This window comes from Myxocyprinus asiaticus, chromosome 3, assembly GCF_019703515.2.
Source record: "Myxocyprinus asiaticus isolate MX2 ecotype Aquarium Trade chromosome 3, UBuf_Myxa_2, whole genome shotgun sequence".
Taxonomy (NCBI): Eukaryota; Metazoa; Chordata; class Actinopteri; order Cypriniformes; family Catostomidae; genus Myxocyprinus; species Myxocyprinus asiaticus.
Genome location: NC_059346.1, coordinates 26,257,752 through 26,277,525, shown reverse-complemented (window position 1 = coordinate 26,277,525; position 19,774 = coordinate 26,257,752). Strand labels below are relative to the sequence as shown.

At 37.0% G+C, this 19,774-nt stretch overlaps 1 protein-coding gene across 8 annotated transcripts in view; it reads right to left on the bottom strand.

Annotated features, from left to right (window-relative positions):
* Positions 1 to 48: 48 nt before the first annotated feature.
* The window catches only part of LOC127422146 (protein SCAI-like), a 48,932-nt gene continuing 29,206 nt past the window's right edge, over positions 49 to 19,774 (bottom strand). For 7 of the 8 annotated variants that reach the window (XM_051665505.1, XM_051665515.1, XM_051665519.1 and 4 more), the window contains 15 exons: positions 18,393 to 18,488; positions 18,086 to 18,172; positions 17,881 to 17,979; positions 17,343 to 17,439; positions 15,905 to 16,003; positions 15,549 to 15,701; positions 14,662 to 14,802; positions 14,406 to 14,507; positions 12,737 to 12,815; positions 9,208 to 9,307; positions 8,989 to 9,070; positions 5,600 to 5,672; positions 5,245 to 5,418; positions 4,976 to 5,076; positions 49 to 3,130 (listed from right to left, as the gene is read on the bottom strand). In XM_051665505.1, coding sequence (XP_051521465.1) covers positions 2,984 to 3,130; positions 4,976 to 5,076; positions 5,245 to 5,418; positions 5,600 to 5,672; positions 8,989 to 9,070; positions 9,208 to 9,307; positions 12,737 to 12,815; positions 14,406 to 14,507; positions 14,662 to 14,802; positions 15,549 to 15,701; positions 15,905 to 16,003; positions 17,343 to 17,439; positions 17,881 to 17,979; positions 18,086 to 18,172; positions 18,393 to 18,488 — 1,630 coding nt within the window. In that variant the 3' untranslated portion in view covers positions 49 to 2,983. The remainder of the gene's footprint in view (positions 3,131 to 4,975; positions 5,077 to 5,244; positions 5,419 to 5,599; positions 5,673 to 8,988; positions 9,071 to 9,207; positions 9,308 to 12,736; positions 12,816 to 14,405; positions 14,508 to 14,661; positions 14,803 to 15,548; positions 15,702 to 15,904; positions 16,004 to 17,342; positions 17,440 to 17,880; positions 17,980 to 18,085; positions 18,173 to 18,392; positions 18,489 to 19,774) is intronic. The other variant, XM_051665500.1, reaches the window with a different exon arrangement.

The following is a 19,774-nucleotide window of genomic DNA, read 5'->3' as shown; positions in this document are numbered from 1 at the left end:
TAGGGCACATTACTCAAAGTGGATAAAGTGAATTTGAATGACGACAAGTTAAGCAAAACACTTTTTTTAATGTTCTTAAATAGCATTCTTAGAAACAAAAAGCTTGCATGTTTTGGTATCACATTTTTTTCCTTGTTCTTTTTTTTTCTGCATTTAACAACAAACATCAAATATAATTTGGCAACAGATAAGACAAAACAGTTAAGTGATTAAAAACACATGACAATGCAAGTATGTTCAACTAGCAACTCTAGAACCCCTTAACTTATAAAGAAAGAGTATTCTGACCATTACATCTCTTGAAAATGTTCCCTCCCACAACAGTAGGAACTGGTAGAAATCCCCGTACTACACCTTAGATCTGGCCTCACAAACTATGTTTATAATAGAAAACAAGTTTATTTTCTTTCTGTTCCTTCAAATAATGGCCACCAATGCATTTACATCTTTACAGAAATGTCTTGTGGCCAATTGATTATTGTCTTGGTAACAAAACAATTAAAATTATGTTTATATATCAAAAAAGGGCATTGCAATTTCCCCTAAATTTTAGGTTGGTAGATTTTTTGTTGCGGTATATTTCATGCATAAGTGCTTATAGTCTGTATTCACCCCTGTGCTCTCAGCTTAATGGTGTAGAGTGAATACAGCACTATAAAGGGTCAGTATCAGCAAGAATTTACAAGGCTAATGTATATGAATTTGGGAAGGTTAATCAACTAAATAAACCCACTTATACAACCATACTTACAAGTGAAATAAAAGAAAGGCAAAAACATTTGACAGCCAACCAGTCAAGGTAAAAAAAAAAAAACTAGATGGGACATCCACCATCTGTTTCTCTCCTCGTCTCTATCCAGCCCTTCTCCTTTTGGTGAACTAAAAAGGCATAGTAAAAAAGGCCATGAAACAATTTGTGCCTGTCTGCATAATTTGGGCAGTGGAATTTCCATGTGTAAGTTGATTTTGTTTGGCAGTGATTTGTTCAGCAAACATAAGCAAACGTCTCACTTTTTTATTGAAATGGGATTATTCTAAAAATAAGTTAGTGGAAGAAGTGATCTTTGTGTCACAAGCAATGTTTCGGACAAGACTTGCAAACGTGCAAAAATAAAAGCATGATTCAATGACAAGGATTGAGTTGCTGGACTACAGAAGAGAATAGTTTATGGGACCTTGTGCTCTCACATGCAAGAATATTTTGGTCCCATTTTCCTGGCCATGATCAAACTTGTAGTTCAGGGAGTCGGATAGTTGGTAAACTTTGAAAAATCACTGTCTCATCAAGGATCAAAGCCTGAATGTGTGCCATTTTTAAGTATAAAGAAAGGAATGAGTTACTTGCCACTCTCAATCAAGTGTGACATAATGGAATGATCAGACATGCCTCTTTCCAACAGCACAATAAATAACATCAGAAAATTAAATAGTGCAAGTAAAGTGCAAGGCTATTATTGTAACCGTTATCATCATAATTATCAATATCATCATGACGGAATGAAACAAACGAAACACTGACCACATCACTTCGTATTAGACTGTCGCAGTGTACTTGTCCTTTAGACAGATGGATTGTGAAGGAGGGACACAGCGGTTCCACCAGACTCTCTTTTGCCAGTGATCCTTGGAATGTCAGCTGACTGCACTTTTGTAAAATAGCAGGGATTGCACACAGTTGAGACAGTGGCATGGTCGGTTCACAGATTAGACAAAAGAACACTGCCCCTGTCACATGCAGAGGGTTATCTTTTCACAGATCTGCCACGATAAAAAACCCAGACAGACACGCGTCTCTGCATCACATTAACTTCTTATTTAACTATACACATACTGTATATATTTATATATATATATATATATATATATATATATATATATATATATATATATATATATATACACACACACACACACTTTTTTTCTTTTTTTGTTTTACCTATTTACAGGAATATTAGCCTGTACGTCTCTGTGACCTTATTAAAAGAGAACTTCGTTGGCTTATCGTGTCCACTGCACACATGGAATTAGACATTAGGTTTTTACATCAGCTATGCAAGTATGGGCTTACCACACTTCTGAGGCATGCTAAAAAAGAATCTCTTCTGAAAAAACTGTTGATTAAAACGGAGATCCAGTTTGCAGCATAGCAATTAATTAAGGATCAGTTAGCTGATGACTGAAATAACAAAAAAGAGGCACAGCACAGTGAACCTCCTTCAAAAGCCCAAGCTCAAGTCCACAGAAATTTGTCTAAGACGGAAAAAAACGTAAATTTCAATTAACAAAAACAAACAAAAAGGCAAAACTTTTTTTTTTTTTTAAACATCAGAACATCGGAGCAAATATATGCAAACATGCAGCATGCTCCCGATGTAAAAGTTGTGTAAACCTTGAAGAGGCAAATGTGTTGAGAAGCTTCCTTCTCCAAAATGTGTTTTGCCAGAGCCTTAGACTCATCTTAAAACTTTTGAATCTCACTATTTTTATGTCAACTAACATAAAAAATATTTCCCCAGTTTTTTCCTCTCTCAATCTGTTATTGGCCTTAATAACTCTTGTTATTTTGTGCTTTCTAAACACCTTCAGAAACTGCGATAGCTGCCCTCAACAGGTCTGAACGAGCATATAACCATACAGTTCATGCATGACTTTAATCAATGTGTTCTCCTGTATGTCGGGAGCTATGCTTACATCTGGGTGCGTGTAGTTCCTTAAAATCTAGAAATAGATGTGAACTTGACAAACTGTAAATATCTGCCCACAAAGATGAGACATTTCCCATGAATAGTTATTAAACTATCCAGATCTAAATGTTTAAAGGTTTAAGAACCAGCAAGTTTATTCAGAAGAAACTACCTACAATTTGTGTATGCGACGCATGAGCCTCTCTGTGTGTGTGTGTGTGTGTGTGTGTGTGTGTGTGTGTGTGTGTGTGTGTGTGTGTGTGTGTGTGTCTGCAAGTTGGCATGGTGCCACCAAGTGGTCAATAGTTATCCAACATGCCATCACAGAAGAGATTTTGCACATCCAACATGGCTGCCAGCTCGAGTACATGTTTCTGTAGTAGGCTGCTCTCCATCATCTCCTGTTTAGGCAGCGGAGGGTACGATTCTGGAAAACTCCTTGTTTCCTGTAATACACACAGAAATAGCAACCCCATTCAACATAAAGGACAGCTTCATGACAAAATAATGAATGCAACATTTCCCCAAAAACATCCAGAACTTTTACTTAAATTGCTGCATGTGATCTCTATTTGCCATTATATTCTCTTGAAAATGTTTACTTTCTTAACTGAAAGGTTTTGGTGTTTAAAGTTTAGTATGACATCGACACTTCTCAAAACTTTCTAAATAAAAAAGTTAAATTTAAAGGGATAGATCAATCAAAAAATTAAAATGCTGTCATTTTCTCACACTTATGTTGTTCCAAACCCATATACTAGGGATGGGCAATACCAATTATTTTCTTTTCGATCCGATACAAAGTACTATCAAGGCCAATATCGGCGATACCAATACCGATACCTCTATTAAATAGATTTTTTTTTTTTTTTTGTGCAAATTCTTGACATAAAATTTGTATTTTGTAGAGCTGTCAAAGTTAAAGCTTGAGATTAATATAAATATTTTAAGCGTTAATTTTTCTTAATTGCGATTAACGCATTTATTGTTAATACAGGATAAACCAGTATAAACACTTGTTGGAAAAGGGCAGAACCTTTGCAATATGTCCACTCAGAGTCATTACACTGACGGACACTTCACAACACAGTCTGGAGGATGAAAGTTTAAGAGATTTATTGCGCATTGCAATGAATATGAAAGCTACGGAGGACTAGTTCTTTTAATTAGTCAAACTCCCTCATAGATCATTGCAAAAGATTTAATGGTTACTTGAATTAGTGCTATTTTAGTGCATTTCTATCTTTATACTGTGGAAGCCTTTGTTTGCATTTTGACAGGAAATGAAGTATATATAGAAAAATATGTCAGCACTATTAATCATGATTATCTATGGCAAATTAGGCAATTAATGTAAATTTGAATTGATTGATAGCACAAGTCATTTCAAATATTATTTTTAAAATCCATATTTTCTACATTTATACACCTAAAATGGAAAATTATTAGACCTCTGTTTTGGTCAACCTTACTAAAAAATAACCATGTTTTACTACCGTAACCACTGATCTTTATACTGTATCTAATACTGTATCTATATTATAGATCAGTGACAGTAACCCTAATTTAACCGTGGTATTAGTAGAAAAACCATAGTAACCACAAAATTAACTATGGTTCATGCAGTCATGGTTACTACAATATTACTCTAGTAAAACCATGGTTACTATATGGATACTACAGTATATGAAAATTTTAATTGTTCCTCCTACTCAGTTGTAAACAGTGCCGCTCTTCCGGGTGTGTAGCACGTGCCTGTTCTCACGTGAACATGCCAACGCGATTACGTCACACGCACGTACTGCTGCTGACCGGAAGCGATGGTTTATAGTTAAATATTGATCTTTATTGCAGCAAAAGCGATCGTTTCGCTTTAGAAGACAATAATTTAACTAGTGGAGTCGTATAGATGACGTTTATGCTGACCATCTATTCTTTTTGGAGCTCAAAGGTTGTATCACCAACACTTGCATTTTAAGGACCTACTGAGCTAAGATATTATTCTTCAAATGTGTTCTGATGAACAAAGAAAGCCATACACACCTGGGATGGCATGAGGGTGAGTAAATGATGAGAGAATTAAAATTTTTGGGTGAACTATCCCTTTAAATCAATTATTTGTTATGTTGTAGTTCAAAAGGGCCCTTGTTGAATTTCTTTATCTCATCAGAATAGTATTAGTTTCAGCTTTACGAGACAAAGACGACCATAAGTCATTGATCATTATGAATTATTAAACAATTTGTGTTTATTGTATTAACATGCATAATGTTCATCCTGTTCAGGCTCACCCGGAAAAGCTTGTGTAATCTGAGCGTGATGCAGCAGAACACGAAACGGATCATCAGCAGACGCAGAAACTCATCTCCATAAAACTGCAGGTAGGCTTGATCTGAAACACAGCCAACAGAAGGAAAAAAGACAGTGAGCTATTTATCTGTCCATTGGTCTGACCAGTCTCTTCAGAGTTTTATGTAAAAATTCATAGAAGCATACAAAAGTGAAAAAAATGACAAGACAAGAGTGTTTCTCTTGGGTTGGCGATGCATATTGGCATTACCTACGACTCGAGAACTGGTGATCATCTGGCCAATGTCATGGAAAAGCTTCCGCAGGTGTTCCTGGGCCTTTTCCCACAATCCATAGCGCATGCTGGTCAGTCCACAGACAGACAGGAAGCCCATGAGGGGGTTGTAGAGGAAGAGAGTAAACAGACTCCCACGCTGAGACTGGTCTGCAAGTGAGCAAAGAACATAAGAAAATAAATAAATATACAAATAGATAATCAATTTGATAATAAATAATCGTACTTTAAACAAAAATCTAAAGGAAACTAAACAAAACACAAAGCAGAGAGTTTAAAGTATACTAATAATGATGTAATGCTAAACCAACAGAGAATCATAAAAGGAGACCTTGCATGCTCTTCGGATATACTGTCGGAGACAGCAGGCATACCAGCGGCTGGCCGAATAAATTAGAGAAATTCTGTTGAAAGACAAAATGAAGTCAAGAAGTTAGCTAAAAAATTATAAAAATAATTATATTAAAGGTGCACAATAAGATATCTGTTCACTGACACCTAGCAGCATAGGTGCAGCAGCAAGACCAAACAAATTACTGATGCACTTGTAGAAATGCAACCATGATTAATTTATTCTGCAAAAGAAAGCATTTAATTATAGGCGATTACTGAGATAAAGTGGGTAAATTCGGCTGGTTATTTGATCTCAACATGGTGGCGCTCATGAATGTCCACCAAGCACCATGAAAAATAAATCCTGATATAACCATAGTCTTCATTTCATGCTAGTGGTTTTTTTTTTACCCTTAAATGCATGGGAATTTCACCAAAAACATTTTCATATTCGGGTCATTAGAGACTCGGCACTTATATCTATTACAAATGGATCTACAAAATGCACAGATAGTGTCAAATTTTCTAAATATTTTCAAGAGAGAATAAAATATAATTTGATGTTTTATTTTTCATACATCAAAAGAGAAAATGCAACAAATCAGAACAAATCTAGAACAAGATTCATTACTTTCACACTGAAATTTCATGAGATGCAACTGGCTGCCAAAAACATATTTAGCTACACATAAGCACTTATTGAGTCTAAATAGATGCACAACCTACAACATTTCAGTAGTACACCCAAATGACAATACAGTGCATCCGGAAAGTATTCACAGCGCTTCACTTTTTCCACATTTTGTTATGTTACAGCCTTATTCCAAAATGGATTAAATTCATTATTTTCCTCAAAATTCTACAAACAATACCCCATAATGACAACGTGAAAGAAGTTTGTTTGAAATCTTTGCAAATTTATTAAAAATAAAAAACGAAAAAAATCACATGTACATAAGTATTCACAGCCTTTGCCATGACACTCAAAATTGAGCTCAGGTGCATCCTGTTTTCACTGATCATCCTTGAGATGTTTCTACAACTTGATTGGAGTCCACCTGTGGTAAATTCAGTTGATGGGACATGATTTGGAAAGGCACACACCTGTCTATATAAGCTCCCACAGTTAACAGTGCATGTCAGAGCACAAACCAAGCCATGAAGTCCAAGGAATTGTCTGTAGACCTCTGAGACAGGATTGTATTGAGGCACAGATCTGGGGAAGGGTACAGAAAAATTTCTGCAGCATTGAAGGTCCCAATGAGCACAGTGGCCTCCATCATCCATAAATGGAAGAAGTTTGGAACCACCAGGACTCTTCCTAGCGCTGGCCGCCCGGCCAAACTGAGCGATCGGGGGAGAAGGGCCTTAGTCAGGGAGGTGACCAAGAACCCGATGGTCACTCTGACAGAGCTCCAGCATTTCTCTGTGGAAAGAGGAGAACCTTCCAGAAGAACAACCATCTCTGCAGCACTCCACCAATCAGGCCTGTATGGCAGAGTGTCCAGACAGAAGCCACTCCTCAGTAAAAGGCACAAGACAGCCCGCCTGGAGTTTGCCAAAAGGCACCTGAAGGACTCTCAGACAATGAGAAACAAAGATTGAACTCTTTGGCCTGAATGGCAAGCGTCATGTCTGGAGGAAACCAGGCACCGCTCATCACCTGGCCAATACCATCCCTACAGTGAAGCATGGGGGTGGCAGCATCATGCTGTGGGGATGTTTTTCAGCGGCAGGAACTGGGAGACTAGTCAGGATCGAGGGAAAGATGAATGCAGCAATGTACAGAGACATCCTTGATGAAAACCTGCTCCAGAGCGCTCTGGACCTCAGACTGGGGCGAAGGTTCATCTTCCAACAGGACAACGACCCTAAGCACACAGCCAAGATAACAAAGGAGTGGCTACGGGACAACTCTGTGAATGTCCTTGAGTGGCCCAGCCAGAGCCCAGACTTGAACCTGATTGAACATCTCTGGAGAGATCTGAAAATGGCTGGGCACCGACGCTCCCCATCCAACCTGATGGAGCTTGAGAGGTCCTGCAAAGAAGAATGGGAGAAACTGCCCAAAAATAGGTGTGCCAAGCTTGTAGCATCATACTCAAAAAGACTTGAGGCTGTAATTGGTGCCAAAGGTGCTTCAACAAAGTATTGAGCAAATGCTGTGAATACTTATGTACATGTGATTTTTTTTTTCTTCGTTTTTTATTTTTAATAAATTTGCAAAGATTTCAAACAAACTTCTTTCACGTTGTCATTATGGGGTATTGTTTGTAGAATTTTGAGGAAAATAATGAATTTAATCCATTTTGGAATAAGGCTGTAACATAACAAAATGTGGAAAAAGTGAAGCGCTGTGAATACTTTCCGGATGCACTAGTCATATCATACTGTTCATGTGTTGTACTTGCTATAGTTTACTTCCATGTTGTTTCTTCATCAAATAGCAATGTCAAATGTAAATCAAGTCAATAACAGCGCCACCTTGAGTAAGAAATAACAAATGAAATAATGATAATTCACCATTGTTGATAATTCATTGTTGCACAGAAATGTGTATCAATGTGATATAGTATTTATTATTTTATTTGTATATAGTAATAATTTCTCTTGTAATAAACAAAGAAATAGGTATCATGTAACAGTAAACTTATAGAGGTTATAAAATAATCATAAAAATATAATTTATGGAAGTGCAAAAAAAAACTATTATACTATTGGTACTTAAACTATTATAATTGTTTTATTTATTCATTCATTTTTATTTATTTTTCAATATTTGCTTTTTTTTTTTTTTTTTTTGTGGTACACTTTTTATTTTTATATTGAGGACTACTAAAAATGGATGAGGTACAAGGGGTGTAATGAGGTCCTGGATCACTAAAGACCAGAGGTATGCATTTAAGTTTAAGGGTTAAATATATCTTTCAAAAATACCATTAATTTCTGTTTAAAAAAAGATCACAGAGTGCACTTTTAAATTTACTGTACAAAAACACAATTTATAAATAGTAGATTTTTTACAAATGTACACAAGGGGGCACTCCATCTCTGAAATAAGCTTCTAACTAGGAACAAAATAAAAAAATAATAGGTTGAGCAAAAAACGTACACCTGAAACAAAGGGTGACTAAATCAGTCCATCAGTAGAGACAAAAACTACAACACAGCAGTTTTTTTTTTAACTCTTTTTTTCTTAAGTCAACTTATTGCTGACTATTCTCTAGTTCATTGTAGTCAAGGAGTCAGATTATATTTATAGAGCTACCACATGGCTGCTCTTGAATAATGAATGGCCTCATGATGTCACAGAATGTTGCAATGATGAAAGAAATGTCAGCATGTGACAAAGAAAGAGAGAGAAAAAGAGATATGTCTTCCACTCACCTTATAAGCTGTGCTGTTGGATGAGTCGACAATGATAAACAGAGGTTTCCTGGTGAAGGGGAATAGGTCTCCTGGGTGTAGGCTGAAAAACACACATTTGCGCATGCATGCATACACATTGAAAACACCTCAATGTCTCAAACATGCAGTAAGCACATTTTAGTCTGTATGCCGGCTACCACAGAGCGGACGACAGTGAAGGATGATGTGTACACTAACCAGTGCATCTCTTTTTGTGCCTGGTTTCTCTTCTGCACCGTCTCCCCATTTATCACATCTCGATTAGTATTGGTCAGGACACCACCAAAGTCATACGGTCCTGTGATTAAAGACAGGGTAATGTCATATAATGATGTTGGGACAGCTCTCACTCCTTCTATTATGGATCCTTCACCTCAGTGCAGCATCATGGGAAAACATTTTCTTATTGTAAAGCACAGCATTATGTTTCCCACATTCCATGAAAGCATAGAAATGAATGCCCACTTCTGGGTTTACATGAGCAATACCAGAGACTATTTAGCAGAGACGGGCCACTTCTTTTAAAATGAATGGGAGAAACTGGAACACCCAACGGTCAATGGATGTAGAAAGGAAGTCCCGCATTACAGGTTAAAGATATGTTGTTTGATCGTAATCTTGACTAACCTTTTTTGAGATTTCGGTGTCCCACCATTTAAGTAGATATGAGCTGCATTTTAATGACTGGAAATAGCTCCCTGAGAGCGTTTAAAAGATGGCCACCATTGGGCTGACTTGCTAGAAAGACTCTGGTAAATACAAAATTCTGCTGCTGAAGATTTACCTTCCTGCAGAGTTTAATTCCAGTCTTTCCAAATTACATTTATTATTAGCTTGTTAAGGAGTGTTTAATTTGAGTTGAAGTAAGGACCTAGCAGCCTTGATGTACAATGAAAGGAATATTCTGGTTTAAATACAAGTTCTATGGACAACATCTATGGTATGTTGTTGATCACCACATAAAATCATTTAGACCTGTGCTTCAGTTTGTACAAAGGAAATTCATGTGTACAGTAATTAATAGGGATGCACTGATCCGATACTGACGTTTTTAAACGGATCGGGTATCGGTCCGACAAGCCCGATACAAATCTGATACTGTGTGTTAGTCATGTTAGTCAAGCTCAAAAAATGACAAAAGAACCATTAAAACACAATTAAAGAAGTTCATATGACTCTTGCATTTTATTCAAAGCCACTTGAAGACGTGCAATAGCTCTGTGAATCACAAAAGGCTGTGTTAATAAATATATAAAATGCACGCGCAGCTCCAGTGCGTTATTGAATGGCGCTGCTCTGTTTACACACGTGCGCCTATTTTTAGCCTTCACGCGGTGTGCAATATTTGTGCGATACTCAAGAACAACATCTCAGATGTAGATGCTCAATAGTTTGGTTCACTTATAATATGCATTTAGAATGGCATTGGAGGTGCTTTTTTACCAGAATTTGAATAAGAAACTAATTAAACTACTGTGAACTTGCCTACAAACAGACACATACAGGACTTCCTGGAGAGTTCAGAATGTCAAAATAAAAGCGTGAGGGTTTAAAAGTTAAAGGCGTCACGGAGAGACTCACGGAGGCAGAGATATGAACTCAGTAGCAGGGTTTATTGAACAGATGATTGAAACAGTGATGTAAACATTGTGAGTAAATCCAGTTGAACAGAGTGGCAAACAGCAGGCGAGTAATATCAAGACAGGGTATAGACACAACGAACAGATAACTCACAGCAGTCTTATGATATTTGCAGGCAATAATGAAGACACAGGTATGTTTGACAGTAGAAAGGTCTGGAGTCTCAGAGATACTATCGATGAGAACAGACAAAGTGTGTGTGTGAAAGCGGGGGTATATATGCAGTCCTTGATTAGCCACTAATGATATGCAGGTGCGTGTAATCAGAACTCAGGGAAGAGTGAGCGCTGTGACGGCAGTGAGAAAGAAAGAGAGAGAGAGTGGATCCGTGACAAAAGGTGCACGATTGAGATATATTACTATTATAATATATGATTATTATTATTATCATTTCTTTACAAATTATAATAATATTTAAGTTGAATGGGTTCCAAAAAATTAACTGTGTGAATGAAAAGTGAGCTAATTTCTTACAACTAAATTGAACAAAAAAGAGATCTGAATCATTTCAAGTCCAGGTACAAGTTTAAAAAAAAAAAAAAAAACCTTTTCTACTGATGATTTATACTGGAATTACTGTTAATTTTGCTGCTACATTATCCAGTATACTAGTTAACAATAAAGTTTTTCTGAATAAGCTATACATTTATATTGAAATAATGTGTAGTTAGAGGTTTGTGTTTCTTTACATATTAAAGAGTACTCCTAATTAGTTCCACACAATAATGTAAAGATATTCTAAACTGATTATGCAAAAAAAAACAACACTGGTATCGGATCGGGATCGGTATCGGCCAATACTGAGATTTCCGATATCAGAATCGGAAGAGAAAAAGTGGTATCGGTGCATCCCTAGTAATTGATTTACAACAGAGGCATATGGGACAAGTGTACTGAAGCAGAATTGTGAAGCTCTAATTTGTGTAAAAGCATATACTTGAATACTTCAGGAAAACTGTGTTATTAGCGCTTTACAATTATCTTTAATTGTCCTTTTCAAGTGGGACTACTTTTCTAGGTGGATGATCTTCTGGTTGTGTTACCAATGTAACATACATACAGTACACAACATCACAAACTCCACAAACTTCTGTTAGTAGAGTTTGTTCCATGTAAAAATTGGTTTGATAGCCATTATACAACCTACTGTATATTTTATATATACTATATATACTATTTTTATTGTATAATGTGTGTATGTGTATTCTATATTGTGTGTATTGTATATTGTACATTATATATTATTATTTGTATATTGTGTTGTGTGTAATTATGTGTATATTAGATTTTAAATTGTGCTGTGTAAATTTTATGTTTATTGTAGATTGGTATATGTCTCATCACTGTCATAACTGCTATGTTGCTCAGAACTGCACCCCAGAATTTCACACACTATTGCACTTGTGTATATGGTTGTGTGACAATAAAAGTGATTTGATTTGATGTCACATTTATTTTTAGTATCCTTGCACTCATATCACGAAAAAGTTGCCAGCCACGCAGTCATGACATGAGGTGAAAGATTTGATATAATTTGCACAGAGTTGGTAAGAAAATCACAACACTGTCATGCTAACATATGTAATGTTTAGTTAGAGTTATGTTTACACTTTGAAACAGTGCGACAGTTGCATATTTGAAAAACAGTTTTGTGGTGTTGTGCACATGCCCCATAGACTTACATTGTAAGTGAATAATGTACATGTTTTTCCATTTGTTTTAACAAACTGAGGGGCATGACAAAATTATTATGCCAAACATGCTTTTTAAATAAACTCTTTTCCCCACAAGCACTTGGTCTGGTTTACTCTTCTTTTTTTTTTTATGTATTGGAAGAACTCTATCACATTGGTGAGTCACCCAACACTTGGACAGTCAAATACAAGAAAATCTAACAGTTGTATTTAATCTTAAATTACATGAAGAAAATTAAATCTGTGACAGGAAAATTTTTAACTGGATGCTCAGTTATCATGAAACATGTTAAACATCTCAATGTGTTGTGTCAGTGTAGATGCATTTTTGAGCATGTGCCTTGATTGCGAGACTGATCAGATCATGAACAGATGAGTGAGTATCTGCATACCTTCACAGTCTGAGCGTCCAGTGGGGAAAACTCCAGTGGCAGATAGATACACCAGCAGAACACTATTGGCTGGCAGCTCCTATTAATAATTATAAAAAACAATGACTGCAACAGAAACATTAATCCATTTAATCAGCTAGTTAAAACAGAACATTTGCAACATTACAAAGGGGTAAAGCAGCATCATAGAGAGCTTCTGAAGTTCAGTGTCATGCTAAGCGGTACACAGCCACAGCATCACAGTAAGGGGCTGTTCAGACCAAACTCTTTCTTTGAAAAAAAAGAAAAAAAAGCCAGATGCAGAGTAATGGTCAAAGACGTCTGTCCAGTGCTTGTTTACAGATAAAAACAATTGAAAAACAGCGCAGATGGATGCAAAACTGCATTCGGTGTGAACGGCCCCTACCACCCTTAACAGTAATAATACATTTCCAGACATGACATAAGAGATCTGAGCCATTATTCAACTTTACACATAGGGACACATATACACTGAATAGCTAATGACAGGAAATGGTTAAAGAAGCAGACACTAAAGCACCTTCCAGATGACTTGCGTTGGGGAGTCTACGCAAAGCGCTGCTTTGTCCTCCACATGAAAAGTGTTGCAGAGAGCGTCACAGAGGCGATTTAACGAGTTTGCCAGGGAAGAAAGCAGGTGGTGTGCACAGTAAATATTGAAATATGTATTGCAATTGCTTTGATACATCCATTGCAGAAAGTGATGAGGACTCGTTTACGTTAAAGTCTTAGGAAGTTCTTGGTGAACTTATATTAGTTCAAGAAATAAGGTCTCTGGATGCTCAAAAACAAAAAGGTCAATATTTATGGATAAAATAAATTATGAAACATTCAAAATCTCTTCATAAAGTTGGCCAGTTTTAAAATATTTTTGTTTCTTTGTACTCTAAAATACATCACTAGTGAGGTAAAAACGTGTGTGAAAACGGTGTTAAGTCGCACTTGTCATTGCAAAGACAGTCACTGCATACATTCAGTGAGCACGATCTGAGTCAAGTGCGTGGGGGTTTTCCTCACACTCGTGAGGTGCTACGCTCCAGCAGAGCAACAAGCAGAAGAGATAGTAACACGCTAACACCCCTGTATCATGCCATGCTGCAACACGCACACTCACACAACACCAGAAATGTGGTGCGCACTAGGTGCAGAACTACCGAGATTCATGACTATCCATAAATAAGCAAAAGTATGTCATTTCTGAGATACTAGTATCAACAAATTGCAAAAATAATGACTGTTTCCGAACACTCCTTCGTCTTCCATTGGTCACCAACTAGATAGTCCCATCCCAAACTACACCATTGGTTGAGTCAATATTGCTGTGTCAGGCCAGCTGGGATTCTCATACAAACAGAGCAATATTTTGATATCGCCAAAGAGCAACAGTGTTTACACATATAAGGGAACTCAACCTACAGTACATATGGCTTACTTACAGCTGTTTCTGCATATTATGCAGGGAGAGGACAAAGTAATTTAACTAAAATTACACACTTTAACACACCTTTAACTCTTGAATTAGTCTTAATAATAATCATCATGTTTTAAATGTTATTGCTACAGGGTATCTACGCTAGTATAGTGTCAAAACAAGACATCAAATTGATATGTGCTTAAAGAGTAAAGAAAGTAATGGCATCAGCCAAACCTTGAAGGAGGCAGACAGGAAAGTGTAAAGCTGGCTGAAGGTTGGTTTGTAGAGTAGATATTTATGAGGATTCTCTCTCTTGGCTGGCTTTTCATTGGGCTCCTATAATGAGAGAGATAAATGAGTGAGAAAGGGATAGAGAGACACAGGAAGTTAGAGAGTAGGAAGAGTAAAAGAGCAGTGAGAGAGAGACCAATAAAGGTGGAATACTAAAAAAGCCAAAGTGGAAGGGTGAAAATACTCAGAAACACTCAACATAGAGAGTGACAGGGAGAGTGTAAGAGTCTTCTCTTACAAGTGTCCCTGGCTTGGAGCTTTGCGTGGCCAGGTTGACTGGTTCGCGTTCAAGGGCTTGAAGCATTCGAAACATATCGATGGTCAGCTCACTAAATTTCACCTAAGGAGAGAAACAGCAAAACAGATAACATGTAACTGATACGGAAATCAACTCATTTCTACCAAGCCAGACCGTCAAAACTTGTGAAGCTATCTATAAAGCTATCTACACTTTAAGTGTCCGTTGCGTGTGGTGTGCCTTCAGTTGAAGGATGCCTCGCTTATATTTTAAATGCACTGCAGAGCTACTAAACACTTTTTCCCCCATATGCTTTAAATAAAAACATTTAATTCACAATGTGTTTTAAAATTATGTGTTAAATAGTTAATTTCTGTCCATTACTTCAAAGCCAGCTTGTGTGGTTTCTGGTCTCTGGCCTTATAATTTTCAAGTGAGATTGTGCGGAAAGCCCTTATATGGAGATAATTTGGGCATGGTTTACTCTAAATACATCAATTCAGATTATTATGTGGATTATTTTATTTTTGCTGAAGTGTAGCCTCAATCTTACAGCTGATTGGTCCATCATTAATGAGCATTCTGAGAAGACATGCAACTTTTCTAGTATAGGCAACCTCAAGCTGACGCATAGCAACTCAACACGATACTGAACGTGTCCGATATATAGACACAATGTAACAACACTAACTGTACTAATACATGAGACATGACCCAAATGGCAAGTTTGAAGTGTCTAACCATGTACATAAGAAAGCGCTGCTTGAATTTGACATGTTATGTAACATGTTCAGCTTGCTAGGTGTTTTGCTTTCTAGAGCTGAGAGGTATCGGTACTGTACGCCCACCTGATTGTTACAGTTTCCAATGATGAGCGCATCTGCCAAGGTGAGCTGGCCCACCACCATGCCCTGTTCAAGCAGGGGCATGCCCCCCTCCTGCAGCCGATTGGATATGACTACCACAGCATTGTCATCATTTAGGATCATAAGTGGATCTGCCTATGTATGTAAAAAAAAAAAATTGTGAGAGTGGACTACCAAACGACAGATGTAAAGAAAAATATTTGTGAAACCTGAGACATTGCGTTCTTCAGAATGGACATTTGACAAATTTTCTGTGCTATAGCCTAATGTCTCTGTTAATCTTGTCATACTGATGGTACTTTTATCTTTATTATAGACTGTTTTTAAAAAAAGCTCACCTCCACAAAAGCAGCCACCTCCTGCAGCACCAGGTTCCACTCTAGCTGGTCCTCTGTGTTGAAGCGTTGGGTGTAGTCTTCAATCTCCTCTGAAAGCTCCTGCAGAAGGACACAGACCACAGATGATGAATGCTGTGGACACACCGGTATAGACTGTTTGGTAGTTTTTCTTATCTTCTCACTAGCAGCGTACAGTGTTGCTGGCAGTATAAGGATTAGTCCTTTGTAAAACAATATATAAAGCTAGATTTTTGAGTGGAGCTTGCCATGCAAAAATCACCGCCACAATGCTAGGGTGTTGTGGGTGGTTGACAGGGTGTTGCTATGTGATTGCTAAGTTGTTCTGAGTGGTTCTTAGTGGTCCCTAGATATGACAATGTAAGTCTACATGTTTTTTTTTTTCAGCTATTTCTGTTTTTGGCCACCAAAACCAGTTTGACAATTTTGGGACCAATACAAGTTAAACTCAATCAACAGCATTTGTGGCATAATACTGATTACCACAAAAATGTATTTAGACTTGTCCCCCCTTTTCTTAGAAAAAAGAAAAATCTAGTTTTCAGTGAGGCACTTACAATGGAAGTGAATGGAAGCCAATCTGTAAACATTAAAATACTTACTTTTTCAAAAGTATAGCCACAAGACATAAACAATATGCATGTTAACATTATTTTACCCTTTCCTGTGTAAAGTTATAGCCAATTTTACAACTTCGTTGCCATGATGATGTAATATCAACAAACCCTAAAACGACTGTAAAAATGATGATTTAAACAACTTTACTGTTAATATAACAGGTGTTTTAACAGAAGTATTACTGTAATTTATAAAATAAGCTTCACATTTCTGCCTTTAAACCCTCAAAAAATTGGCACCATTCATTTCCATTGCAAATGCCTTACTGTAACCTCAATTAAAAAAAAAAAATTTAAGGAAAAGGAGGGACAAATCAAAATAATGTTTTTGTGGTACTCAACATTGTCACAAATGCTGCTGATTGAGCTTAACTTGTATTGAATCTGGAATATTCCTTTAAGTCTGATTGCTTAAAAAAGTAACAGCACACCTTAACAAGTTGCTAAATTTGAGGTATCATAGCATTGTTTGTTCACCTTAACCCTAGAATAAGCTACCAAAATAGTAACGCTTATCGTAGCTAGCGCCACTAATAAAAACTAATGCATGATCTTTAAAAAAATGGGTACAAGTAATGGCTGACAGTATTATTTTACTTGAAACAACATCAAAATGTCAGCTTATGAGAAATGTCTAATTTTCCTCCACAAGCAGCCAACCTACTGTGTTTGTTGACAGATCCTTTGGTGATACATTTCTTGATTGAATATCTAATATCTATTGATGTTTGATTGAATATCTTTTAATAGCCCTCAACAAAATATGTGAAACTTGTTTGTTTGGCCTACTGTTGATGACTTACCTTGACCAACACTTTAACCAGCTCCATCTTGTTTAGCAACAGACAAACAACGATAAAGCGAGCATAATACCTCAGCTTTTTTACCACAAGCTCCGGCCTGCCCAGAGGAGAGGAGAAATTAACAGACCTTATTCACAGTAGCGCCATATTTGATTTTTGATGTGAATAAAAATGAGGCTGTGAGGTATAGACTTACAGTCTCTTCAATGGCATGCACTGTATAAAGCTCCTTGATCACATCTAATTTGTGTTCGAGTTTTCCCCCCAATGTTTTGTCAGCAGAACGATTCAAAACACTTTAAACAAAAGTAAAAACCAATTAAAGAGACTGCAAGACTATCCCTCACATCATCGTTGTCATTCCTGACAAATATTAAAGACGGCACTATTGTTAACAAGGTCCAAAAACTGCAGAGAAGACAGTATAGAAGAATTTCTGAAAAAAGTACATTTAGGATCTCTAGTGTTTACTCATTGTACAAAAAATCATATAAGCATCAAGTTTGCTCATCACAGCTTTTTGGTAGCTGCTTTTCACCTGTCTTCTTTGTTGACTTGGTGGTAGTATGATCGTTGACGAATGGCCGAATAGAAAGAAAAGGCTTCATTTAGGTAGCTCGTTTCTGAGGTGCGGAGGCTAAAGGAGAGAAAATTGTGTCAAAAAAAAAAATCTTCAGGTACTGTTGAAACCATATTTGAGTCAACCTGAATAAACAATTTGTGTCAAAAGAAAGCCTCCTTACTAGTAATGGTAGTACAGCTGGCCAATTTTTGAGGCAACCTCGCCAATCTGCCACCTCTTGAGACCATACCGGTTGTCCAGAACCTGTCTATTTTCCAGTAATGCAAACAGAGATAAGAAATCATCTGTCATCATCATTGACATCATTGAGAAGGTGTTGAGAAACTACTGGAAGGAAGTTTGACTATCCATGTTAAATCATAAGCTTTAATTAGCTCAAAGGCAAACAAAAAAACAGCTTTTATTTTTGAGCTTTTGGTAAAAACAGATCTTTCTGTTTCAAAAATAGATTTATCTAGAGGGCGGACCTGTGCTGCTGCTGAAACTTCCACAGCTTGGTGTATACGTCAAAGGTTCGGCCAAAATAAGACTGCCACTGTTTGTGTCCATACTGAGGCAGATCCCTGCAAGAACGAGAGAAGACCAACAAAAGAAACAAGCCAAATTAGGTTCATAATAATACATTTTCCTCACTGATTGATGCTTAGCCCTAAATTTAAAGGTGAAGTTTGTAATTTCTGCACCATTATTGGCACAAATTGCAAATATTAAATGTTTTCAAAAAGGTTTCCCAAACACTCCCCCTGTCTTCCATAAGTCAGAATAACAGATAGTCCAGTCCCAAACTTACACCACTGGCTGAGCTGTGCCATTGCTGTGCCACTGCTGTGCAAGGCTGGTCAGGATGCTTAAACAAACAAAATTATGTTGAAAGCACCACAGAGCCACAGTGTTGACACCTTTCGCAGATATCAACCTACAAATATTGGTGGGTAAAAATATCAATTTCCAAATGCATTGCAATATTCATTTGAATGATCTCGATATCAATTCTTAAATCCCAAGACTGATCTTTTATTCTATGTGAAACCCCCCACTAAATTGAGAGGAATTCACTCGCATTTGCAAACAAATTTCACGCTATCCAACTAAAAATGTATATATTTGGCAACTGGCTGGTACGTGTTTAGATTTCAGTCACCAGTGAATGAATTGTGTGGTATAGTGGTGGAGAATTCAGCAGTGAGATCCTTTCACTGTGTGTTGAGAGTAAAAGTTGTTCCGTGTATGTCACAGCCACACCTAAGAATGACTTATTTATAGTTGTCTCTGCATATTGAACTGGGCAGGAGAAAGAAAGAAACAATGACTACGTTTACATTGACACCAGAAAGCAGCTTATTGCGAGAAAGTGGGTTATTGCGAGAAAGCAGTGTTACGGTTTACATGCTGTATAAGTGGTGTACTCTTTACTATAAAAACCCTAGAATAAAGCATTTTCTTAAGTGCATGTAAACGTAGTCAATTACACACTTTACCTTTAACGTGTTTTCTGAATTTAGGCAGCCATACTGAATACAGAGCAAAATAAAAGATAAACCAATACCATATTGAGAAAACAAGTTTTTCTGTAACCAAATCTTGTCTAAGCAACTTCTCCCACATGCTGCAGATTTCATTCATGACACCCAACATTTGCCCTAATGCTGCAACCCACATATCACTATACAAGGCATTTCAGCCCCTCTGCCTTGACACAACTATTGTGGGACACGGGATATCATGTGGACATGCAGATGAAAAGAAATCCTCCAAAAATACAACTGGTTTTGGTTCATGCACTTCATAAGCCTCATGACATTTACAAGAAGGTGGGACAGAGCACATAGCATTAAAATGCGCAAGAGAG